Source organism: Nicrophorus vespilloides, unplaced genomic scaffold (assembly GCF_001412225.1).
Source record: "Nicrophorus vespilloides isolate i.1.1-1 unplaced genomic scaffold, Nicve_v1.0, whole genome shotgun sequence".
NCBI lineage: Eukaryota > Metazoa > Arthropoda > Insecta > Coleoptera > Silphidae > Nicrophorus > Nicrophorus vespilloides.
In genome coordinates this window covers 1-27,390 of record NW_017096089.1, presented here as the reverse complement: position 1 = coordinate 27,390, position 27,390 = coordinate 1, and the positions used below count along the sequence as shown (strand labels likewise).

General features: G+C 35.4%; 1 protein-coding gene across 2 annotated transcripts; it reads left to right on the top strand.

Annotated features, from left to right (window-relative positions):
- Positions 1-3,480: 3,480 nt before the first annotated feature.
- Positions 3,481-25,669, top strand: LOC108569471 (protein Skeletor, isoforms B/C-like). Of its 2 annotated transcripts, XM_017931032.1 has the most exons (11): positions 3,481-4,166; positions 12,017-12,166; positions 18,086-18,267; positions 20,163-20,325; positions 20,390-20,649; positions 22,434-22,533; positions 22,666-22,850; positions 22,902-23,520; positions 23,574-23,767; positions 23,822-24,046; positions 24,107-25,669. In XM_017931032.1, the coding sequence occupies exons 1-11, from the start codon at positions 4,115-4,117 to the stop codon at positions 25,520-25,522; spliced, it is 3,546 nt and encodes a 1,181-aa protein (XP_017786521.1). In that variant the 5' UTR covers positions 3,481-4,114; the 3' UTR covers positions 25,523-25,669. The 2 variants fall into 2 exon arrangements, with proteins under 2 accessions (XP_017786521.1, XP_017786522.1); XM_017931033.1 differs by lacking the exons at positions 22,434-22,533; positions 22,666-22,850; positions 22,902-23,520; ... (1 more) ...; positions 23,822-24,046; positions 24,107-25,669 and adding an exon at positions 20,859-21,654.
- The last annotated feature ends 1,721 nt before the right edge of the window (positions 25,670-27,390 follow it).

The window sequence follows — 27,390 nt, the reverse complement described above, 5'->3', positions numbered from 1 at the left end:
AAAGTTTACTCTTTCCAATGATTCTACATTCAGATTTGTGATATTAACAGTTTTCCTGTAATAATCAGTCAAATTTGAGAAAAGGTAAAATTACGTCTTCAAATTTTGTTAAATTATTCGATAATTAAATAAACCAATTAGATCATTGTGCATCCAAATTGATAACATGAAAGTATACTCTTTCCAATTATTCTACATTCAGATTTGTGATATTAACAGTTTTCCTGTAATAATCAGTCAAAGTTGAGAAAAGGTAAAATTACGTCTTCAAATTTTGTTAAATTATTCGATAATTAAATAAACCAATTAGATGATTGTGCATCCAATTTGATAACGAAAGTTTACTCTTTCCAATGATTCTACATTCAAATTTGTGATATTAACAATTTTCCTGTAATAATCAGTCAAAGTTGACAAACATGGAAGGGTAGAGAACACTTCCTTGGGGTACACCACTAACTCATTTTTTGTTTCTTCTTGAAATGAATTTACATTTAACGATAATTAATATGAATTGCGAATTCCTTAAACGTCGTTTGTAGGTGAGATTTATTGTCGTCCTGATACGTGGCAAGGTTAATTGAAGAACGCAACCAATTGTTTATCCTTTCGTCTCTCTCCATTCGCAACGTGCATATCTACATTACGTAATTACCCTTCTCTCTCTCTCTCTCTCTTTCTCTGTGTCTTTGTGTACTGTCTGTATTAGGTCTTCGGTATTGATTTCGATTGCGTTATGCGCCGTATTTGTTAAGAGGATTCCATGCTAATTGGTTATCGATCAAGTGTGCAATGTTCGCATGTTTGTAGTGTTTAAACGTGTCAGAGGATGACCATTATGCATCTAATTGTACCAACAAATACATTAAGACAATCAACAAATTTTCAATACAAATAAAATCGTATAATCAAGCTATAATAATGACAAATATTACTTTCATACAAACACACACAGATGTCTATGATTATTCAACTGAAGTGAAACGAAACATTTTAAAAGAATGGATCAATTAATTAAGTTTAATTGCGAACTCTGTGCGTCCATTTATATATCTCTCTCGATTGCTGCTTCGCCGTTGTATTGAATTTATTGCGAATTATCGTCGGATGCAATTTATGTTTTCTTTGATTCATTGCGGCATCCGTAAATCTCCAAAGCCAATAACTCTCGTCCACTCTCTCCCTCATCGTGCACAAATCTCATATCTCTATTAATTAATACCAATACGCAATTTGCACAACAAATTTTGGTTCCAAAATCGTTGACTTTTCCAACTTACTAATACAGTGGAACCTCGCATAACGACAATTTCGCTTAACGAGTGACGATGAGAAGAGAATTACCAGATTTTTCTCCTGCTACATCATTTTTAAAACTTGAGTTCCACACTGAGCTACCACTGTAGAAAAAAAGAGTTTCTTTGAAGTAAAAATATAAATCTGCGAAAATGGTTATCAAAAATGTGATAAAGTTAAGTCATACATATAACAAATTTTCAAAGATAACAAAAAAAATGCATCAAATTCTGATGGAAACACCACGTGTATTTTATTGTGATGTTGCAAGAGTAAAACTAGATACATAAACTTGTCTCATAATAAAGATATTCACACGCACAATGGAAACTTTCTAAATTACGTTTATATGATCTCTAATCGCGGCGAGCTGTGATTAAACAACAACAAAAAAAAAAACAAAATAATAATCGAAAACAAAAAATGAGACAAGCAATTATGTAAATTGTTCGGATTAATTAATTATTTTCGATTAATCTTTCGATCTTCTCGTACAAACGTTTCGAAACTTCCGAGTTTCAAATGGAGAAGTTCATCTCATTACGGTTTACTATGTTTGCTCAGTTGCTTAGTTTAGGAAGTTATGGAGTTAAGTCTTAATCCGAAGAGAGAAAGAAAGAAAGAGTCATCAAATCCACTCTCACTTTTGGCTCCGGGTTATAAATTATTATTTTTCAATTATGATTAGCGTGTGATACGACTTACGAGTCGAGTCGCGCGACTCGGATATTAGAGAAAGTGAATTCAATTCCAAAAAAAAAAACGCACAAAATTCAACCGGTTTCTTTAAATAATTATTGCCAACTATAGGGATGGATTGATAAAGTTTCGAGATTGTAGAGGGCGCCAGCATCGATGAATGGATACGGAAATTAGAGAAAGTGAATTCAATTCCAAAAAAAACGCACAAAATTCAACCAGTTTCTTTAAATAATTATTGCCAACTATAGGGTTGGATTGATAAAGTTTCGAGATTGTAGAGGGCGCCAGCATCGATGAATGGATACGGAAATTAGAGAAAATGAATTCAATTCCAAAAAAACGCACAAAATTCATTTCTTTAAATAATTATTGCCAACTATAGGGATGGATTGATAAAGTTCCGAGATTGCAGAGGGCGCCAGCATCGATGGATGGATTAGGTATTGGTTATGCGACGTTAACCCAATTTAATGTTCGGATTACTTGATTTTGCGACGCCATTGAAACTCTGCAGAACAAACCCATCACCAACCATCGACCATATCCATCCATCCACCGTTTTCAAAGGATATTTCCGCGATTTAATAGATTCCCAAATCACTTTGCGACATCGTCCAAACTTCGACGTCGTCCCCAAAATCCGCTTCGCAAACTCGGTATGGAAATTGGCGCACATAAATATAATCAAATTGTTTTAGACCGTCGCATTATCTGTTCGAAAACCGATTACTAGATCCTAACTAAACATTCAATAACAAATTTTATAAAAAAAGACTTAAGTAATATTCACAATCATTTAAGTAAATTCACAGCAGATTCGAAATTTCTTTTAGATTTTAAGATAAAATCGCAGATTTATTGCACTTTCTATTTGTAAATTATTTAATTAATTAATTTTAATTTAGAAAAACAACAACAACTGCGCAACAAAATTCATGTTGAATATTAAATTTGGATTTGGAAAAAATTGAAACTCTCGTATTACCATTGGAAACAATTGAAACAAAATGGATGTTTGCGCAAATCCGATCGTGTAAATCAAAGGCAATTAATGAAATCTGGGAGAGGAGGCGGCGACGCGCATCGAAACAATGAAATCGCATGAAACAAAACTGCAACAGTAACAACAATGGCAACGGAAACAAACGCGAAAGAGATGGATGTTGTTAATTGAAACTAAACATATCCGTCGGAATGGACAACGCCGACAATAATAAATTTTCGGTATGCATGAAATGGGAAAAAAAAAATGGGTAAATAAAATATACATATATGAAATACGCAAATTAATTGGGAATCCGGCAATCGATTTGCGCAAATTAAAATTGACTAACGAATAAATAAATAAATAAATAAATGAAAGCATTTCGCCGGAAGCGCGCTTATTGGAATTCCGGAAATTTCGTTTCGACTCGTCACTAAAAGTGCAATTGCTACCAACATCATGAAACCTTAATATGTCATCTAAATCCATGGTAACTGTTGCTATGATAACACAGAAATTTCAATTTGTTACATAACAAACGTTGCGAATGCAATGTGTAAATCTGTACCGAGGAAGAGATTCATCTTCATTCTTTTTTTTGTGACTAAAGTGAGAAATACCTTCGCGGGCAGAGTTACAAGGCACTTTAACTTTTCCCCCAAACAAAGTCTCGTTACAACTAGTGGTTTTTCCGGCGCGCGTGAAGAAGAAGAAAAATAAAAACAGTTCTCAAACGAACTTTGCGAAACAGAGTAGTTATTGATGATCGGCGAGAACGGTGCAAACTGTGAGAGAAAAGGAGCAGAACAGAACAGAAGTGAAAGATCGTCGTCAACTGGGTAGAGAGTGAGAGAAGTCGAAGAGCTGTTGTTGTTGTACAAATGAGAGAACATACACTGAAAACACCAGAAGCCAGAAAAGAAGGAAGGGAGTTGTCTTCAAAGCGAGTGAGGCACACTCTCGACCAGTTATAATAGCACGGTTCTTCGAGTGGACGGACAGACAGATACACTCTCTGTAGTCGCGCGACAAATCAAAAAAATCAGAAGACAAAAATTGGTACAAAGTCTTCGGGGACTTGGTGAAGGTGTGCTCTTGTTTGTTGTGCGAGAGGGAAGAACCGAAATAACCATGGCCGTGTCCATCACCAACGGCCGAAACCTTCTTCTGATCGTCCTTTTGGGTAAGAATACATAGAAGCGAAGAAAATAAATAGCGAAAATTGCTCGAGGATGAAGAGGATTAGATCCTAAATTTCGCATTCATTCGTGCACTTCTTGTTGACCCAAAATTAACCATTTAACTAAACTTAAGTATTTGATAAATTTTTAAATCTTAAGTAGACTTAAGTTCTAATTATTATTATTTTTTGATAAAATATTTCAATTCGATTAATATTTTCTATTGTATAAAACAAAAGAATTAAAATTACGTAACTTCATTTTTTTTGGAAAACATCTGTACATTACAAACGAAATTACGTAAGCTTTAAAACTAAACAATGAAACTTAAATAGCGATGCCAAAATTATGCAAATATAGAACATTTAGCTGAAACGTTTAACCTTTAAAGATTAAAATCAAGTAGCAATGAGAGAAACAACAAAAGAATGTAACATAGAAATTAAACCAAATTAGGTTACTTGATCATACATCATTTTTTTTGTGTGTATTTACTGAAGGGCACGAAATCTGCACGATCGATAAGAAAAAAAAAGTGGAACTGAAATGAAACAGAAGGAGATCAAGGTTAGACATCGATACGTATTCTCTCGTCTGTTGTAGTTACGAGTGCGTGTGGAAGAGAGATGCAAAGAGAAAAAAAAAATGAAAGTCAATGTGTATAGTTTCGTAGATCGAGAGCAATCTATTCGAAAAACGAGTTTTGCATCTACCTTGAGCAAACAACATTATTTGCAATATTTAAAGTACAATTTTCCATCTTTCGTAATAATCAAAATTGTCTTAATTTAACTAATTCATTCAATCCAATTTTACATAACAATAATCTTACTTCTAATTAGCATTTAGGGTGCATTCATTTAAAGTCCTTCTCCTTTTTGAAGTAACTTTTTCCGTTTTTCTTTTTTTTTTTGTTCACCCTAATTGACTGCACTTCTTTAATTCCTTTTAATCCACTCAAATTACGCTCCTTTAACTCCTACATTTTTTCGCCCACTTCATTTCCTCCCTCCTTTTTTTTTTAAACAAAATTTCTTCCCTCTCTGCACTTATCAATTCAAACGGACTTCATTTTATTCAAATTTATCCAAAAAAAAAAAACCCTCCTCGCACACTAATTTCTAAGTCTTTAAATTAATGTTTCTTTCCTTCAAACCTTTAAATTCATAATTTAATCAATTAATAATTAATAAGTAACAGACATTTGCAATTGTCGCAAAAAATGCTTGATGTGAAGAAACAATACAATAGCAAGAATCTCACACAATAGACTCGCGAATTTAACCGCATAACAAATTTGAAAGATTTTCTTTTAAAAACGTTAATTTTCGTAATAAAAACCGCACTAAGAAAGATCATAAATTCACCATCAACTTCGCAAATTACACTTTTTTATTAATATATAGACACTAATTGTGTATTTTCATCACTGAATATAAAAAATTAACAGTAAAGAAAATCATTGACAAAATTTTTATATTTATGATTCGAAAGTACGAGATTTCTCATAACGACTTAATAATTGTCTTATAGAAAACACACAAAGTTTTATACGAAAATTCTATATATTATTGAAAGTACAAGATTTCACGTAATGTGTGTCATTAGAGTGAAGCAGTTTGTAAACTTCAATTTCTCAAAAGAAATAAAATTAAAAATATAAAATATAAAAAAGTTCAATTAAAATAATGTTAATTTCAGATAAATTTTTGATAATTGCTTTAATGAAATTCGTTTTTTTTTGTTGTCTTTAATATCGTTTCGATTGATTATCGAAAAGTTTCACCAGTGAGACAACAGACACACTTTCTCGTTTCTTTCATTTTTATTCTTTCTCTCGTCCGAGGAATACATGCGTCTCGTTTCCTTTCCTGGATATTTAACGATTTCCTTCTCTCGCGCAGAATGAAGAAAAGAAATTGAAAGATGTGGGAAAAAAGAAAACGAGAATTGCTTGTCGAGCGTTTGATGGGGAAGAATGGATCCATAATAGTTTGTTAATTGGGGCTTCGAAGTGCTGAAAAATAGAGAAGGTTGAATGGAGAATAGGAGGAGAGATTCGATATCCAATTTATTATGTACAATGCGTCGTTCCTCCTTCGACTTCATCTTCAGAATTCAAATTTTCCGAAACGTTTTTTTTTTCGTTCTTTTCTCTTTTCTGTCTCCGAACGAAAGTTTCACCTACGAAATACACACATTTCAACAACGAATGATTGAATGAATGAATGAAAACGCTCATTCGGATGACGAGGGAAGTGGAATTTTCGGTCGAGATTGAGAGAAAACCGTGTGTGCATTGTTGGGAAATTCGGTTTGGGAAAACGCAACGTTTATTTCACTATTCCTTCATCTGTTGTTATTGTTGTTGTTGTTGTTGTTATTGTTTGTAATAAAACTATATAGAGAGGAGATACATACACGTGTAGTATGTATAGAGAAGGAGAGAGATTGAGATGTTTGCGAAGTAGGAACAAGGATAGTTGGAATAGGATTGTAGCCTGCAGTGGAAATTCTAGACCGAGATTATGGTCACGCATCACCGGTTACGAAATTAATTTTACCGTAATGCAACCGGAGAACGAGGCGAAATAAATAACATACACACACACACACACACTCAGGAGGCAAAGCCATGCAGCAAATATGTTTCTACTTCTACTACTACTACCATGTATGTACGCTACACATAATTTAATAACGCTCTTATTGGATTTCGTTATTGATATCCGGTGCAATTCTTATTATCTGTTTGCGAAACTGTTTATTGCTGTACGACAACATCGACGCGTTTACCATGACAACCAATGTAAAACAAGGAATAATAAATCTCTTTGATTAATGTCGTTACCATAGTGATTACAACAAATGGCAGTTTCTGATCCGGTTGGCGACAACCTTTAAGTACTTTGACAAACAAAAGCAATACTTGGCAAACTACTCGGTTATTAGCGCGTACAACACACACTTTCATCACTATAAAAATTTAATAAATTTTGTCATTTTTCCTATATATATAATCATTATTTATCAGTATTAAAGTGAAATTTACCATGAAACAATGTACGACAACATCAGTTTACCATGACAACCAATGTAAAACAAGGAATAATAAATCTCTTTGATTAATGTCGTTGCCATAGTGATTACAACAAATGGTAGTTTCTGATCCGGTTGGCGACAACCTTTAAGTACTTTGACAAACAAAAGCAATACTTGACAAACTACTCGGTTATTAGCGCGTTCAACGCACACTTTCATCACTATAAAAATGTAATAAATTTTGTCATTTTTCCTATATATAATCAGTATTTATCAATATTAAAGTGAAATTTACCATGACAACCTATGAAAAACAAGGAATAATAAATCTCTTTGATTAATGTCGTTGCCATAGTGATTACAACAAATGGCAGTTTCTGATCCAGTTGGCTACAATGTTTAAGTACTTTGACAAACAAAAGTAATACTTGACAAACTACTCGGTTATTAGCGCGTACAACACCCACTTTCATCACTATAAAAATTTAATAAATTTTGTCATTTTTCCTATATATAATCATCAGTATTTATCAGTATTAAAGTGAAATTTACCATGACAACCAATGTAAAAAAAGGAATAATAAATCTCTTTGATTAATGTCGTTGCCATAGTGATTACAACAAATGGCAGTTTCTGATTAGGTTGGCCACAACCTTTAAGTACTTTGACAAACAAAAGTAATACTTGACAAAGTACTCGGTTATTAGCGCGTACAACACACTTTCATCACTACAAAAATTTAATAAATTTTGTCATATTTCCTATATACATATAATCAGTATTTATCAGTATTAAAGTGAAATTTACCATGACAACCAATGAAAAACAAGGAATAATAAATCTCTATGATCAAATGTCAGTTTCTGATCCGGTTGGCAACAACCTTTATGTACTTTGACAAACCAAAACAATACTTGACAAACTACTCGGTTATTAGCGCGTACAACACACACTTTCATCACTATAAAAATGTAATAAATTTTGACATTTTTCCTATATATATAATCAGTATTTATCAGTATTAAAGTGAAATTTACCATGACAACCAATGAAAAACAAGGAATAATAAATCTCTTTGATTAATGTCGTTGCCATAGTGATTACAACAAATGGCAGTTTCTGATCCGGCTGGCGACAACCTTTAAGTACTTTGACAAACAAAAACAATACTTGACAAACTACTCGGTTATTAGCGCGTACAACACACACATTCATCACTATAAAAATTTAATAAATTTTGTCATTTTTCCTATATATATAATCATTATTTATCAGTATTAAAATGAAATTTACCATAACAACCAATGTAAAACAAGGAATAATAAATCTCTTTGATTAATGTCGTTTCCATAGTGATTACAACAAATGGCAGTTTCTGATCCGGTTGGCTACAACCTTTAAGTACTTTGACAAACAAAAGCAATACTTGCCAAACTACTCGGTTATTAGCGCGTACAACACACACTAAAAAAAATAATAAATTTTGTCATTTTTTCAATATATAATCAGTATTTATCAGTATTAAAGTGATATTTACCATGACAACATATGTAACAAATAATTAAATTGGTTGCTATGGATATGTGTTATTAATGCAATTTAGAGAAAAGAAAAAATATATTATTTTTGATTATTTAATAATTACGAATTAGTTTAAAATTAATAATTGAAAAAAAAAACGTAATTTCAAAATAAATTAATTATTGTGAAAATGCAGCAAAACAAATCAATTAATTTTAATTAAAATCATATAAAACAAATGAATTTCAGTTTGTTTTAAATTATATAATTAATTAATGAATTAATTATCAATTAAAGTTTAATGCAGCACATTTTTATTAGTTATTAAAAACGATGTAATTAATAATTGCAGCATCATTCACGTCGCGTAATTAATAATTAAGTTGTTATGACAACGAATTCAAAAACAACAACAACAACAAATGCATCTGGAAATAATTTGAGAGAGAGAGAGACACACGCCTCCGTTGCTAAGGGCAACCTTTAACCTTATTTCGTAATGCGAATAGTAGTCAAAATGGCTGTTACGTAACGACATAAATATTTCATGAAATCCATTAAATTGAAATTTAAAAATAACAACAACCAAAAAAAAATAAGTAATTATAAAATTTGTATCGCTTGTACAAAACAATCATAATTAATTGCTATGTAATTTTATGATTGTAAATTTTCAATGAATTGCATAAGACACGGATAAATATTTATAGATTGATCTAGATTGAATCAAGGTGACGAAACTATCTATATATTTAAAAAAACTAATTCATTAAAATTCATTGTTTGTCTACGAAATTGAACATTTCCATTGCACTTTGGCGTTTGCAGAGTCTGCTCCGTTTAACGATCATTTTCAATTTCGAAAGAGAACTTAATTTGAATTTAATTTACTTCGAGGATTTTGGAAAGCCTCCACACATTAAAAACCATTCAAGTATATACTCCAATACTAATTCAAATGTATTAATAAATACAATTGCTCATTTCAATTAGTTTTTTTTTTCAACGATTCTTCAGCACTTTTACTTTTGATCCACTATATAATAAAGAAATGAAACGAATCGAGTGTCCATTTCATTATTATTATTGCTGCATTCATGAGAATCTAGCAACCAAACTCACATTCTCTTTCCGCGTAAAACCGAGATGATTACTTCTTCTTTTTTTTGCTCTTCTCCTCTCCTAAACCCAGCAAAAGCGGCTGCAAATTTATGATCACTTATCCTCGTCCTTGTTTCTAAATGTCACGCGAACGTGTGCAGTGTGCAGTGTGCGTACATTTATTTATAAACAAAACACAATCCTTTTTTTTTCTCTTGTTGTTTTTTCAAAATCACCGCACTTCTTGTGTAATTACTGGCAAGTAAATGAGCAACAAAAAAAAAATAAATTATTGAGGCTTAGCTTTGGATTCGTGCAAGAGAAAGCTCTTTATTTGATTGATCGATTTGTTGGTGATGATGAGGAGGAGGTAAAAGGAACGGTCCTTCTTCCTTCCACAGTGCAATGCACAGAGTCAGTACAATAGAGAGAGTATATTGTAGTTCGTTTCTTCGCTTCGATTGCCGCTGCTGCAGACCATTAATTTAGTTCTGCACTAAGTGGCAATTATCTGAAGACTAATTGTGGCTTGTCGATGTGCGCGGCGCTGTATCCGAACTCCGATGGTTTTCCACTTCGCAATTCCTCTCTCTCTCTCTCTCTCTCTCTGTGTAGCCGCCACAGCCGCCTCCGATGGATGCGATTGAAATTGGAAAAGCCTCCAAAGGAGATTATCCAATTAGGAATTTTACCCTCCTCCACCTCCTCCTCCCACATGCATTCGCTCACATAGCCACCTTATCTCTTTTATCCGAGGATATCGAAGAACGTCTGACCGCTAATTGGAACTACCACCACCAATCCAAGAATTACTTATACTCAAGAAGTTGCGGCAATTTCAATTTCCCGCACTTAAAATTCGATCTACCAATCTGAAGAAACAACATCAATTCAAATAATCAACTAATGATATAATTTCACTATAACATATATTGATTACAATTACATTTAACGATTTAACTAATTGTTATTAGTAAGTCTGTATATACACGTAACCCAATTTGCCCACTATAAACTATAACTTAACATTTAATTTAATGACTCCAATGGATTTAATTTCTTTAATTAATCGATTATATTGGTTTAATTACTAAAATTGTAAACAAAATTATCTAAATAAGGAAGAGTGTGAAAAAAAACAACCGTTTCTTCTTCGATTGAATTTCTTTAGATCCGTTACATTTATTTCCATCGAAGCAGAAACGGGAATTAACGAACAAAACTGGTCTTTATCTAAAGTCTAAAGACGATTAATACTTTATACGCTCCTTAAAAACATTGTTACAATTTAAATATTTCCACTACAAAAAGTCAATTTTTTATTACTTTATATATGAAAGTGAATTACAGCTAAATAGATAAAACTATAGCATTGTATGAATACTCGTTACATTCCTCAAACATCCTAGTTTCATATGCATCTTTTAGATCTATCCTATCTAGTACAGTTTCTGAGAAAATCAATGAAACACTGCTTTTTTTTTCATTTTTTCAACTTTGAACGCGAATTACAACCATAATTATGAAACCACAGTAATATCTATACTTGCTAGATTCCTCAAACATCCTAGTTTCATATGCATCTTTTGGATCTATTCTATCTAGTATAGTTTTTGAAAAAATCACTAAAATCTGAAGACATTTCCACTTTCCATTATTAATTTTTCATTACTTTATATATGAAAGTGAATTACAGCTTAACAGATAATACCATAGCAATGTATGAATACTCGCTACATTCTCTAAACATCCTAGTTTCATATGTATCTTTTGGATCTATTCTATCTATTATAGTTTATGAGAAAATCACTAAAATGTGAAGACACTTTTGCTTCGCCAAACGAAGAAAATTACTTGATATGAATGCTTTAATATGAATATTCTATTTTTTTCCAATTAACTCATTTATATAACTCGGAACGAGGAATGCAATAAAAATCTGTGTTTTACATTCAGAAATCAAGTTGGAGGCGAAAGAAAAAAAGAAACAAAGCGAGAGACAAACAAAACTTGGCAACTTTTACCTCGAAGAATTTGCAATAAATTAATAATAAAGTGTGTTCTCAAAGCGTTTTACGTAACCTTGCGCAGAAACGAGAAATATGAATAAGGATAATAATAGCAACAAAAAGAACCGGTTTTTTCTTATCGTGCAAAGAAACTAATTTACTTCGTCGTTTTTTGCAGGATTAGCTGGAAACGCGAATTCCGCCGAATACCTGGGGAAATTTTTGGGAAAACTGACTGAACTGCATCACGGCGTTTCCGGCGAAGTGTACGCAGTCGACTCGAGAACTTTACACATCAAGGACTTCACGTACGATGGACAAGGACCAGGTAAGAACTAAATTTAAATTAACTTTTTAATTAATCAAAATTACTCATTGTACAGTTATGGCGATTTTAAATTAAAACGTTAAAATTTCGTAATTAGGCAATTGTATTTGCAAGGACGTCGGTTTGGTTGCATGCCGGAAACGTGAAATATCTTTGAATTGTTAATTCTGTTTCAATACAGAATGAATATTAGCTGTAATTACTTCGTAATGTTTCGTGTAATTTTCGTGAACATTAATTAAGTGGATTGCTCGAGAAGTACGCCATCTGTTGTCTTCGAAATCGAAGCAAACAAGAGGCAAGTTTCCCTTTTTGTTGTTAATTAAATGCAGATGAAATTGGATCCGTGTCTCTCGCTCTCTCTCTCTCTGTCTCTCTGTCTGTTCGGGTTTAATCCGGTTGTCCGGAAAGGCAAAATAATTAGCGGATCTACATCTACATGTATCTCTCCCATTCTCTTCTGCTCTCTCTCTCTCTCTCTCTCATTCACATACAAACTCCATTTATCCGCTAAACAAGATTCTAATCAATTCGATTACACATCAGTCGGTCTCGGTGCGCGCGAGATGTAGTTATGCCCAAAGGACATTACCGGTCCATGTAATACGGTTTTACGTTCGATGCGGACGGTTAACAGCCGTTTTGGCCGTGTCTGGTTTTGGCGAGAGGCGTTAAAATGTGTTCCGAGAGGGCACCAGCAGCGGCAGCCGTTGCGTAATTGAAAGAAAGAAATTGCCCGACCCAGATTCGACGCGAACCGGTGATTTACCGCAGTTAATGCATATTAATCTGCCTTTACTTTTGCCCATCCTTTCCAAATGCAATCCTTTCGAAAATCTCACACCACCTCAACTTCGCTTATAATCATCATCATATTGAGGATGATCGAGTAAAGACCGCTTCGAAACGGTTCTCGCAAGGAAATAGATTGAAACCGAGCGGGAGATTGTAGCAAATTGTCGTGATTGAAAGTTTCGTTGTGTATTACAAAAATGAAATTTGGTGCCCAACGTGGGGCGACAGTATCACTACATTCTCCAAACATCCTAGTTTCATATGCATCTTTTGGATCTATTCTATCTAGTATAGTTTCTGAGAAAATTACTAAAATGTGAAGACACTGCCTCTCTTTCCATTATTAATTTTGCTTATAATCATCATCATCTTCATCATATTGAGGATGATCGAGTGAAGACCGCTTCGAAACGATTCTCGCAAGGAAATAGATTGAAACCGAGCGGGAGATTTTAGCAATTGAAAGTTTCGTTGTGTATTACAAAAATGAAATTTGGTGCCCAACGTGGGGCGACAGTATCGCACAAATTCATCCAAAAGAAATAAAAAGAATAATCAAATTACAAGAAAATAAACTCTATTGATAAATATACTAAGTTCACTTCATTTACCTAACTTTAATTCAAGTATACGCAATATTATACGCAAATTATAGGTATTAATTTTTGTATCCTAGTGTCCCGGGATTAAGAAATCCTTGGACACTATAGATTATCTCGTAATTATGTCGTTGTGGCGTCTTAGAGGGGTTTATGAATATTAGAAGTCAATTATACAATAGTTGCTCTCAGGTATTATTAACTAAAAGTTACATTCTCCTCTTAAGTTAATATTTATGAAGTAAGTGCTCTTCCTTGGACTCTCCCAAGTAAGACCATGTTCGAAGACTTCCTCTCTTTTCGATCCCCTGATTAAGACTAAATTATATAATACAAAAATGTATCCATTTGAAAAAGGGGCTGCAAGGAAATCAGTTTTGAGCTTGTGGAATATACAACCGTTTCTTTATCTAACTTTTATGATCTTACCCCAAATATTTAGGGGCTGAAGACGCCTGTTAAGTGGTGATACAATAGACGCAACTATACGATTTCAAGTGTAAACGTCCTTCAGAATATTCCACAAGTTATTCTAAATAATAACAAGTATCCGTTTGTATATTTGATGGATACGTTAAATATGATTTGTAATAATTAAGAGGAAAGTTGTAGACCTAACAAATATACATATTAGTTATATAATAGATGCAATTGTTATCACTTTTTTATCGTAAAACAATAACACAAATTGTTAATTACCGAAGGACGAGCATCGACAATACAATCGATCGAAGATCGCGTAAATAATCGCTTGTTAAACGCATCGTTAATTATACTCAATTGAACTCACCTCACCGGTTATTATCGGATGACTCAAAAACGGCGTTAGAAGTAAAATTCGCTCGTCGTCGTCAACGACGATGACTAAACAACAACTGAACCGAGCTTAAACTCACTTGTTATATCATCCAAACAAACAAAAAAAAAACAAAAGCGTAGCTTAAGTAGTAATTTGTATAGACAATTGAACTTATACGAGCGTCACTCGATTCGGAAACAAAATTTTGCAAAACATAAAAAAAAAACAAACGTACCTTGAAATGAAATTTAGAGCATCGATCTGCAAAACAAAAGAAAAACATAGAAATTAGTGTTTTGTTTAAATAAATAATAAGTTTGAAATATTAAACAAAAAAAGTTTCTCAAACTAATTTTCAAATTTATTTAATTTCCAATTAATCTTTAATACTTAGTGCAGTTAAAACCTCATTAAAACTTAATAATTATGATACATTAAAAAATCACCGCACCAATAATTTTGTCGCGCGAAGAATGTAAAACTAAACGTTTTCTTCTCTTCGTCTTTCTTATATTATCTTCATATTTTTCTTTTAATCTTGCATTTGTAGGAGGAATTTGCAATTAAAAGCAGTTCTTAATTACGCATTTCGCAGCCTAATTGCCAGGCAATTAATCGCGCAACGAAGAAGAAAAAAAAAATAATAATTCGTCGATGCTAATTAACATCTTTACTTTTTAATTAAACCCAACATCTCTCTCTCTTGTTCCGTATTTTCCCTCCAGTAATAATAGAACGTGCTCTACATTGAAACTACTACTACCATCACATAGTTTACTTCCTATGTATTATTACTTCTTGTTTTTTCTCTTGTTTCATTTCGAATTCTAATTACGCATTCAGTTTAATTACACGACCTAATGGAATGCACGCTGTTAATTGTACAATGTAAACGGGCAATAAAATAAAATGTACATGTAAAATTGTAAAGTTTAGAAGCGATTTACAAGAAAACCATTGACACCACAACAATGAAAATACACTCACTAAATTCCTTTTTTATTTATCTTTAATTAGTGCATAAAATTGTTATAGTGACTGAATTATTTTTGAAGATATTAGAGATAATCTGAAGAAGAATTATTGAACTTTTTAAGAGCAAAAACAATGCTTTTTGGAAGATTTAATTCAATTTTTCAAGCTACAAGAAATATTATTATGAGAAAATGTTGTTGAAATTGAAATTTTGCAAGAAATCATGTAAAACTAATGCGCGAAATCCGTTCAACTTATCTGCATAATTAACACATTTCTACTTCTTCAATTTCAAATCAAACGAAACCCGATTTCCTGTTACAATCTTAACAACTTCCTGCCAATCATATTACCTTACCTTGCTCAATAAAACAAATCAAAATCGAGTAACAGCGAAAACTTTTCACCATAAAAATTTAAATGTGAAATAAATATCAACTCCGATTCGCGTTTCAAACAGGAAACTCCAAAAAAAATAATAACATTTCCTGCGGAATAATTAATTTGCCATTCGAATTTCGTTATGATATAAATAGAATTAGATGTTAATTATAATGTTACCGTTTGATATTCGCTTGATCCAAATCAGAAACCGTAAACCGGAATTAACCGGAATTTTTAACTGAACCGTAACTGTCACCGGAACAAAAAATTGCTCAATTGAAAAAACCGGAACGAAATTTTAATTACGGTTAATTACGTTAATTTCGTTTCTTTCATGTATACTCTTTGATGGTAATGTGCTGTTGCTAGTGTTTTGGTTTGGTCAGAAGAGACATCTATGAAGTCTCTATGAATACTCTGAATAACAATTGAATTGAAGAAGAAAGTGCAAGCACAAATCTATATTATTGTAAACACGATTGTAGAAACATTACAAAGTGCGTGTGCGTGTAATTGAGGTTTATTCTTTAATATTTTCAATTTTATAATTGAAAACAACAGTAAAGGAAATTTAAATTGCTTTTCTATTGATTTTAAATTTAAATTTCAACCGGAACAGGAACTGAACCGAAATTATTAGACGAACCGAAACCGAATCTGGAACGATGAACATTTACTTGTAACGTAACCGTAAACCGGAACGAAATTAATTGCTTTTCTATCGATTTTAAATTTAAAACTTAACCGAAATTATTAGACGAACCGAAACCGAATCTGGAACGATGAACATTTACTTGTAACGTAATCGTAAACCGGAAATGAATTGCTTTTCTATCGATTTTAAATTTAAAACTGAACCGAAATTTTTAGACAAACCGAAACCGAATCTGGAACGATGAACCGTAAACCGGAACGAAATTAATTTCGGTTCGACTCTCTAATACAAATGAATATGTTTCGCGCGTGTACATTTCCCTTGATGGAATTTCCATTGACTTTGCTGGCGGCAGCAAAAGAGAAATCGCATTCTGAAATTGTCCAGATAAATCTGTATCATTAACAATACCCGCACAAGTTTATTAACTGCATTCACGATTCCATTCAAGTCGCAAAATGAATTAAGACTTTTACGTTTTATTGAAATATGCATGATTTACGTAAGTAGGCGAAAAACTAGTGATTTATTGTAGGCAACCCAAATCGCTTGAATCACTGAATTAGCTGGGGAAATAACGTTTAACTGTACAAAGAAAAGGGTTGAATGAAACAATTGATTGGGTCCGAAGGTGTATTGATGTAAATTTGAAGAGATGCGGACTGTATCCATGGCAATGGAGAGTCCAAACACAAAAAAGCGGAATACGTGATTCAATTAGTGAGCGAAGGGGAGTTTTGGACTATAAATAATAAATAATCGGTGTGTGTGTGGGGTGACCTGAGATTCGGACCTCAGATTAAGGTTAAAGGGCACAAAATGGGCCCTCTCTTAATGTATAGAATTTCATCTTGGCACGGCATATCGAGGACGAAATGCACACGAACGGAAAGGAAGGGAAAAATAATAATGTACTTAATGCCCTTACCATTGTTTAGGTCATATTTGATGATGAGAAATGGGGGCTGCAATTACTCGATTCTTTATTAATTTACCTGTAGAAAATAAATTAGAAAAATCTCCATATCTGAATCAATAATTATCATTACTTAACAATTGTTAAATCAAGCAATAGAAAATCGCTTCTTATGTAATCATAAAGTATAAGAAAAAGTTTGATAGTTATTCTGAAAAATGAAAATTTCCAAAAATTTTAAGCTATACTAAAATTAAATTAAAATTGAGGCAACTATTTGTACGGACGCAAAAATTATATTGCGCGTCGCGAAAATCTGCGGATCGGGCAAAATTTTACCCGAAACCAACCACCTCTTCCCATCCCTCTCTCTCTCTCTCTTTCTCTCATTATAACGAAAATGCAGGCGGCTCTGGAAAGCAATTAAGAATCGCTGTGGTGGGCATGAAAAGTGCCCTTTTCGCCGTTCCCGGTCCTGCGAAAACAATGGAACGATGGTCGAGCGAACGGGACGAGACGGGAAACCCGTGGAACCCCCACACACACACATAGCTTCTTCTTCATCATCATCATCCTCGACCGTTTTTGTTTGCGCTAATTAAATTCCCCCGTAAGTCAGGGTTCGCCCTTCCGTTTGCGTTTAATTAAGTCTCCCGTCTCTTCTGCACTCTCCGCATTTATTAATAATATATATATATGTACACGCGTTTCGTCCTTTCTTCGTCATTATATAATGTTTTCTCTCTCTCTTCATTCAAATTTCTTTAATTTCGCTTTTTGTTTTTTTGTCTCGCAGCGGCCTACTTCTTCGCCGGAAACTCCCGTTCCCCGGGAAACACCGGCTTCCGGATCCGCGACGAGAACGGAAGTCCGGAAGTGCTGAGACGCTACAGAAAGGAAGGCGTCACCATTACCCTTCCGGATGGAAAAACACTCAACACCATCAAATGGTTCTCGGTCTGGTGCGAAGAATTCGAGGTGAGTACATCATCATCATCATCATCATCATCATCATTGATAATCAATCGATCGATCGGAGGAGAATCGGATATGCGAAGAAGAGAAGGGAACGCAATTTCCTCTCGTTGCAGATGAAATCTGCGAAGGCTGTTCTCTGGCACACATTCCTATTCGATGCCATAATTATTTAATAACCCTCTCTTTCTCTCTCTTTAACATCTCACAGTGTACAATAATAATAACAACAATAACGCAATTTTTTAACGTTTGCGCAAGAACCGCCGCGAGGAAACGGTTAATTAATGCATTTGCACCGTGTAAATAATAAAATGAGGTTCGCCGTAAAATGATTGGAAGATTATTTGCACCACCTTGGAATGAATTTCAGCATCGATTGGACAACATCAAAAGAACAAAAACTGAATTACTATAATTAAATTTTCACATCTAATTAATAATTGAATCAGAAATTAAACTATTATATCATCTTATAGTGCATCTATTACAATTAGATGGCGCCACTAATTGCAATCATTAATTTGTTCACCATAGCTTTATGGTTTATGCTTTATTTGCTGTTTATGTTTAATTTAGCTGTAGACAATAAATTAGAAAAATCTCCATATCCGAATCAATAATTATCATCACTTAACAATTGTTAAATCGAGAGATGCTCAATAGAAAATCGCTTCTTATGTAATCATAAAGTATATGAAAAAGTTTGATAGTTATTCTGAAAATTTGCTTTCTAAATTTTGTTTAATTTCATTTGTTATTCCAATGCATTCATATTTCTTTGCAAACTATATGAAAACTTGTGAGTTTAACTGTTACATCAATTCAGTCGCAGTCTGATTAAGACGAAGGGAAAACCTTATATATTTAAACCAAAAAAAAACAAGCAAAGAAAATTTAGTTAAGTGATGAAATTGTGATTGAAAAGGGTGGAAGGAAGGAAGAGAGAACGGTCTTTCTACGTGTGAATTAATGGGAACGATCCACCACCACCACCAATCCGTCCGAGCAGCTGAGGTTGTTTAATGCTCGACACAAATCTCGCAACAACGAGCACTGAGATATTATGCTTTCACTTTCCGCCAACTCATTATGATCATATTACGCTGGAAAAATTATATACATTTAACAAAACAACGACTATAAAAAAAAAACAAGAGAGAAGAGAAGAGAAAAAAAGGCAAGCGACATAAATCTCTGGTCTGAAACGGAATACTTGATGATGGACGAAAATGAATGGGAAAGGGTAGATGTAATTTGCACTCGTTCAGGGAAGCGGCCCTTTTGATGTTGACGTAGTCAACGGGGGGAAAGGAGAAGAGGTTTCTCTTCCTAAGCTGAAAGCTTTTAATTTTCGGTATTATTATCATCAACTAGAGACAATTCCGATTAAATATAGGACAAAGTGAACAATTACCATTACAAATTAAATAATTTAAACAAAAAAAAATACGTAACAAGGAAAAGTTAAGATTGATAGAAAAACAACAGGAAATGAGAAAAGTAGGCGAAATCAATGAAATGTAACGAGGAGAAAATTACATAAATCTACTGAGATGTAAGAAACGAGTGAAAATCAAAGCAAAGAAATAATCAAAGTAATAGAAAAGAAATTAATGGAAAGAGGAAAACAATAGGATAATCTTCGAATTACTTTTATTTATTTTTTTAAAGAAGAAATGTTTCATAACAATTTTCGCAATGGATCTTCCTGGATCTATTTAAGGTAATCGACAAAGAGATAAACGTTTTCTTATGGAATCCACGAGAAATCAGTACAACAAACGAGTAAATTGCGTAACTACAATAGGAGTTCCTCAAGGTTTCATTCTTTGTCTTGTAATTTGTATTTTGTCTTACAAAATCATTAATTAGTGATTGTCTGATCTTTGTTTTAGGTTAATTTCGGAGATGTTAAGATCCCGAGGAACTTCGACTATCCGAGACCGCAGAAGATCGACGCTCTGCGAGGTGTTCACGCCGTGAACTCAGACAACATCGTCATCGTCGACGCCCAAACTTTGCTCGTACCGAACCTGTCCTACGATGGAGAAGCCCCAGGTTCTTGATTTGTCAACAATTGCAAAATGAAATAGATTATTAACATTTTATATTTTTTGTGCAGATGCGAAATTCTGGGTGGGAAGCGGCTCCAAACCCAGTCCTCAAGGTATCAGAGTTCCAGACGAAAACGGTAAAATCATGCCTCTGAGGAAGTACGATAGGAAGACGGTGGTTTTAACTCTTCCCGGTGATTTAACCGTCTTCGACATCGGTCACTTCGGTATCTGGTGTGAAGCCTTCACTGTGGACTTTGGACACGTCCAGGTTCCGCAGAGTCTCAACATTCCACCGTCTCTGAAGATGCTCGGCGTCAGCCCTCAGGTAAATCTTTGATATAACGATGTTTGTTTGTCTGTTTCTGTTGCGTTGCGTTGCTTTCTTTCGCTTATTTTGGGGATGAGGAAGAGGTGGAGATAGATGAGGATAGTGGTGTTGTTTTTTTTTTTTAAATTTGGTTGCTCTGCAAATTTGGGATTTTGCCATCGCCGCCCCCCGCTAGAGGTGATAAAATCCTGTTTCTGTTGTTGCAGAAGCCTGTTTCTGTTGTCGGCGTTGGTACTTCGCGAAGACCGGCAGCGACACCTGTAGTTGGGGGCGGCGGCGGAGGTGGTGTCCAAATAGAGGCCACCACTTACAGACCTCGACTCTCCATACTCAGGAGGAGCGACCAGGCTCATCCTCATCCCCTCGTCAATCGCGACATCTACAGCCAACATAATTCCATACCTCAACAGCAACTTCTTCAGCAGTCTCAACAACAACCACAACAACAACAGCAATATCAATCGCAATTCTTCCAAATCCTCGGCGGTTACGACCCCCAACAAATTCAGCTGCAACCTAGAAATCCCGTCCCCTACACCCCATTCTACACGACGACCACCTCCAACAACTACAATCAAAATCAGATACACCAGTATCATCACTTGGACATCCCTCACGCCAGATTTGGATAGACACACTCGCGCATCAATTCTCCACTCTTTATCTTACGACTATCTTCTTTAATACAAGCTTTAATTAGTATACGCTTCCACCGTTCCCCCCCTTTCCCACATAATATCACCTAGACAACGGATTGTTTTTCCTCGTTACTTGATACTCTTACAACCACACAATCATCACCACTATTACTATTGTTTGAGCAATTGCTTTGTACGACGAGATTCCACTTTCAGATTGACCTGATGAAATCTCAGCAAAGAAGAGCAACTCTATTCTCTTTCTTATTTTTTTTCGTTTTCCGCAAACCTTTCACTTTCAAAATTGAAGCGAAATCATTACCTAACGCATTGCTAAATGAGACGATTTTCGCAACTGTATTTATTAATCATTTGTTTCAATGAACACTTCCTTTACTATTTGTCTTTATCGGAATTTCTAGTGATAATCCAAGTAAAAAAAATGTATATATAGTATTATTACGTAACTACTTTAGTATATCAAAAATTTTAGGTTTAGTTTAAATTTACAATGAAATCGAAAGAAGAAAAATTTGTCATTCGCTGGGTAAAATTCGATTTATACTAAAAGTGAAAATGAATCTCAAAAGAATTAAAGAAGGAGAGAAACAAAAAGGAAAATTGAAAATCTATTTCCAGTTGCAATTGTTAAAACAAAAGACGATATAAGGATGTGGATTGTAACGAAACAAAAGCTGTTCGTTGTCTCCTTGATCTATTATTATTTAAGTGTACGTACAGGGTGTCTCGACAATTTTAACGCTTCCCTCCAAAGCTAGACCAGTATTAACAAAGAAAAAAAAAAAACACAAATCATTTTCAATGAAAATGAAGAAACAACAATTCCTCCCCAAATGAAATCCCCTCGAAATAATAAAAAAAAGTACAAAAAAATTAACAGAAAATAATCATCAATAAAATAAAATAAAAATCCAAATCGCATCATAGAAAACAAAACGGGCCAGTAGTAGTTTTTTCTCTCTCTCTCTCTCTTTTGAACAAGAACAACGACATATCTCAATTTCGTATTACGCAAATTATATAATGTATATATATAATTATTTTTTTTTGTATAAAATTATTTTATTTGAATAAAAAACAACAATGAATATCGATGTTTTCTCTAAACGTGTTTGTTTTCAGTCGAAATTGAATTGCGAGGTTCTTCACGACGATTTTGCGTTCGAAGTCAGATGGGCCGTCGCAGGGGACAGCATCGTCCTCCAGCTCGTCTCCAAATTAGGTAAGACTCGTCTTCAATCATCGCTTTCTCCGTGCGTGGTTGTAGTTCATTGGACTCTCCGCAAGAAGAAAGTGAAACCTGCTGACATTTACGTAACGATCTCTTATGTTGTGTTTGTTTTTTTTTGCGCAGAAAATCGTGAGTACATGTCTTTCGGTGTATCCGGAGAGGATGAGAGGAGTGCCATGGTCGGCGGAGATGTAGTCGTTGCGTGGGTGGACAAGGAGACACTGAAAGGATACGCAGAAGATTATCACCTGGATGCTAAATCGCAATGTTCGGGAAAGAAAGGCTCGTGTCCGGATACAAGAATATCCGTAAGTTGAATCGAATAATGAATGAATTGGACTAAAACGAAACTGTTTCAGGATAACACCAACAATATTAGATTGTTGAACGCTGCCATGGTGAACGGTTATTCGATTGTTACGTATCAGAGGCCGCTGCGACCATCCGATCAGTACGACAAGCAGATTTTCACCAACCAATCGCAACCGGTCATCTGGGCGTTGGGACCTCTGAACCAGAGGAACGAAGTGTCCTTCCACAGCCAATTCAACAAGAAGGACAAATTCATCGATTTCGGCAGAGCCGCGAAATGGAACTGTCCGATGCCGGAGGGTGATCAGCCGCCGATGAAACCTGTAACTGCGAAGACACCAGTGCAGCAACCAGTGCAGCAGACTTACGTCGCTGAAGAGGAAGAACATGAGGAAGAGGTTATAGTTCAAGAGCCTCCGAAGAGGACGAGGAACAACGAGAGGAGGAGAGGACCGAATCGTTCGACTACTGAAGTCAAGGATTCGGAGAAGAGCGCATCTAGGACGAAGAACACGGAGAGGAGGAGACCAGTCCCTACGCCGAAGCCGGTGTCCAACAGGAACGCTTGGGACATCCCAGCGATTCAATGCCACGAACCGGATGATGGTGTCTTCTACGCGCAGATGGGACCAACCGGTGGTAAAAGAGGATACCCAGCAATCACAGGTATTTGATCGCAGTTAACGCGATATGAAAGTTTATGGAAGAATCGAATTCAGGTCATGTAGGCTGGGGAATCTCCTGGTACATCAACGGACTCCTCATCCCAGAAATCAACGTGGTCAGAGGAAAAACTTACACCTTCGTGGTGGAGGGAGGCTTCGATCCGGAAACTCCAGCCAAATACCATCCGTTCTACATCACCGACGATTCCGTGGGAGGATACGAACATAAGACTGACGAAGAGAAAAAGGTATGATGGTTACTTTGTTGCTATGGATACGTCATTAATAATGTTTGTTTTCAGAGCGTGAAGATCTTCGCTGGTGTCAGGAAGGCCAAGGATGGAAGCGCTCAACCGACTGGAGTGGGCAGACTTTGCCACTGGACCCATCAAGGTGATTCCGATGCTGATGACTTTGAATCCTTCGGTGCTTACCAGAGGACTTTGGAGCTGAAGTGCGATCAGGGTGAACCTGGAGTCATCCAGTGGACTCCCGACAAGGATACACCTGACACTGTTTACTACCAGGTGAATAAATGCGACGTGTATAACTGGTCACATACAGTGATTAATCAATTTCTTCTGCAGTGCTTCACGCACAGATACCTCGGCTGGAAGATCAACGTGTTGGATGATTGCGATGCAGAGGGAGCGGCCAGCGAGATCGTCGAGGATTTAGCAGACGCACCTTCGATTCGCGTTGAAACGCGAGTCAAACCCAACGGTATCGAAGAGGTCATCAACAAGGAGGAAGAAACCACGACGAAAATCTCCTTCTCCTACATGGATTTAGAAGCGACGAAACCGGCCTTCATCCAAGAGCTGCCCAAGATGGAAATGGATAAAGTCTTCAATCCGGAGGAAGAATTGAAGAAACCCATCAAAGTGAGGAGACCCGTCCCGATGAACATTCGCCCACCGTTCGTTGCGAAACCTCAGAGACCCATGCTGCAACGGATGCCACCGAAGAAACCTTACTACAGACCGGCGAAACGACCCATCGTCATGAACCATCGCCCGATGGTGATGCTGAAGCAACCTATGGTGCACGTACCAAAACCCATGGACATCGAGATCTCACCGAAACAGGCTTCCACCGAGAAAGAACCGAACGGTCAAACGGAAAAATCAACAATCATGCAGCAGAACGTCCAATACGAAGTGATGAGACCGGCAATCAACACCGGCTTCAATCCGGCTTCGGTGGTCATCGAGAGCGGATTCAAACCAATCATCACGAAGGAAATCGAGCACAGGATGGTCGAGGAAGAAGGACCAGAATTGGAGTTCGAAAGCGAAGTTGGAATAATCGACGAGACAGCTACAAACAACACCAACGAAAACCAGAAACCGACCGTCTTCTTCGAACCAATGTTCATACCATCACCGACGATAGACGTGAAGAAATCGAAAAAGAAGTCGCCTCTGTTTTCCGCGAAGCAACCGAGGAACGTCAGAGATGAAAGCATCGAAACGTCTGCAAACGAAAGAGTCGAATCTTATTATCTACCACCAGCAAATCAAAGAATGAAACCTAAAGTAGTGGAAGAAGCGCCGAGCACCGTCGTCACCTACGACGGTAAAAAGTTATCCGGATCGAGTCTCACCGTCAGAGCCGGAGACCAGAGAAGCGTTCTAGGTGGAAGATCTTCGAAAGCCACCGAATACCTCAAAGCGCGTCCACAATTCCTTCCGTTCAAAGGGGAATTACCACCGTTGAACCATCGCGTGGACCCGAACGCTCCGCAATTGCAAACCAGAGTGCTGAACAGGCAACTGGACACTCCGGTGCAACCGGTGACGAAGCTGAAACTCATCAGAAACCTGGAAGAAGACGAGGACAAAATCGAAGACTCGTTAAGAACGAGAACGAGAAGATCGGCACATCACACGGAAGAGCACACGATGGAGATGATGGCAAAGACGAGCGCTTCAGCAACTCTCACACCATCCACAAAAGCCCTCTCGATCACAATCTTAGCCGCACTTCTACTTAAATTATAATTATACAAAACTACAACAAAATAATCGTAATGAGATCTAATTAATTAGTTTAATTAGTACGTAAATTTATCATTAGGTAAAACAATATTATTATTTTATTAGGTTTTTATCAGAAGAAGATGTAGAAAAACCTGTTTTTATTTAATTCCAATTATTTCACTGTTATATATATATTATTATTATTATTATTTTTAATTTAATTTTTACTGAATAAACGTAAGCGCGCGACAAACATTATGTAAATAAGTAAATAAATGAATAAATATACATATTAATTAATTTTAACATTGCAATTTATTCAACATACCTATGGACAAAACTATTTCTCATTCATTTCAATCAACTTAATCATTTCAATTGTAAACACGCACAATTTAATTAAACTTAAATAATAAGTGTATAAAATCGAAATTTGCAACAAAAACAAATTCAATGTAAGGTTAGATTAAATTAGATTACTGCAGCCAGACAATAACACAAACAATATTTAAATAATTGCATAAACATTCTTATTAGCGAGTTGACATTGCATTCAAACTAATAATAACTGTTGTTAGTTCAAGTTTTTCTTCTCTTTTTTAAACAAAAATAATATACGGAAAATGCATTACAGCTTCACTTTAAATCGTCATGGAAACAAATAAAAGCTACATCATTTTATCTCGATATAAAAGTAAACAACAACAGTTGTTATTGGTAATAAAACAAGCATCTCTAAATACTTACAGGTCTAACATTGACGTATTTGTCTAGAATTGGATATGAGGTACAAGATGTTGCACCATCTCGTTCGCAAGAAGAAAACATGTGTACAGACGTGAAACTATGCAACGTTAATGGACTGATGATGATAATGTTTGAAATCAATGGGCAATTAGTTAAAGTTATTCAATAATTAACTCCGCAAAAGGATAACGAAACGAGTCCCAGTTGTCGTGTTCTGCTTCTTGTTTTTTCTTAATTACTTACGAAACATAACGCATCAGAGCCATGTCTATATCGCAAGCCCGACAACCGAAAGACCGTCTATTGAAATCCTGACTGTATCGAAATCCCGACTGTATCGAAATCCCGACAATCAAAGATCCGATGTATTGAAATCCCTGACGTTCGAAATCCCGACTGTATCTAAATCCCGACTGTATTAAAGTCCCGACGCTTGAAATCCCAACTATGTCAAAATCCCTACTGATAAAATCCCAACTAGTAACAAAATCCCGACTATATAAAATCTCTACAACCATAATCCCGACTATATCGAAATCCCAGACTGTATTAAAGTCCCGACGCTTGAAATCCCAACTACGTCAAAATCCTCGACTATATCAAAATCTCTACAACCATAATCCCGACAATCAAAAGCTGTATTAAAGCCCGAGTTACCAACTATCAAAATCCACTCCATCCCGACAATCAAAATCCCGACTGTATTAAAGTCCCGACGCTTGAAATCCCAACTACGTCAAAATCCCGACTATATCAAAATCTCTACAACCATAATCCGACAATCAAAATCCCGACTGTATTAAAGTCCCGACGCTTGAAATCCCAACTACGTCAAAATCCCGACTATATCAAAATCTCTACAACCATAATCCCGACAATCAAAATCCCGACTATATTAAAATCCCGACTGTATTAAAGTCCCGACGTTTGAAATCTCGACTATGTCAAAATCCCGACGTTCGAAATCCTGACTATATCGAAATTCCGACTACCATAATCCCGACAATCAAAATCCCGACTATATCAAAATCCAGACTGTATTAAAGTCCCGACGCTTGAAATCCCAACTACGTCAAAATCCCAACAATCAAAATCCCGACGTTTGAAATCCCAACTATCAAAATCCCGACTATATCGAAATC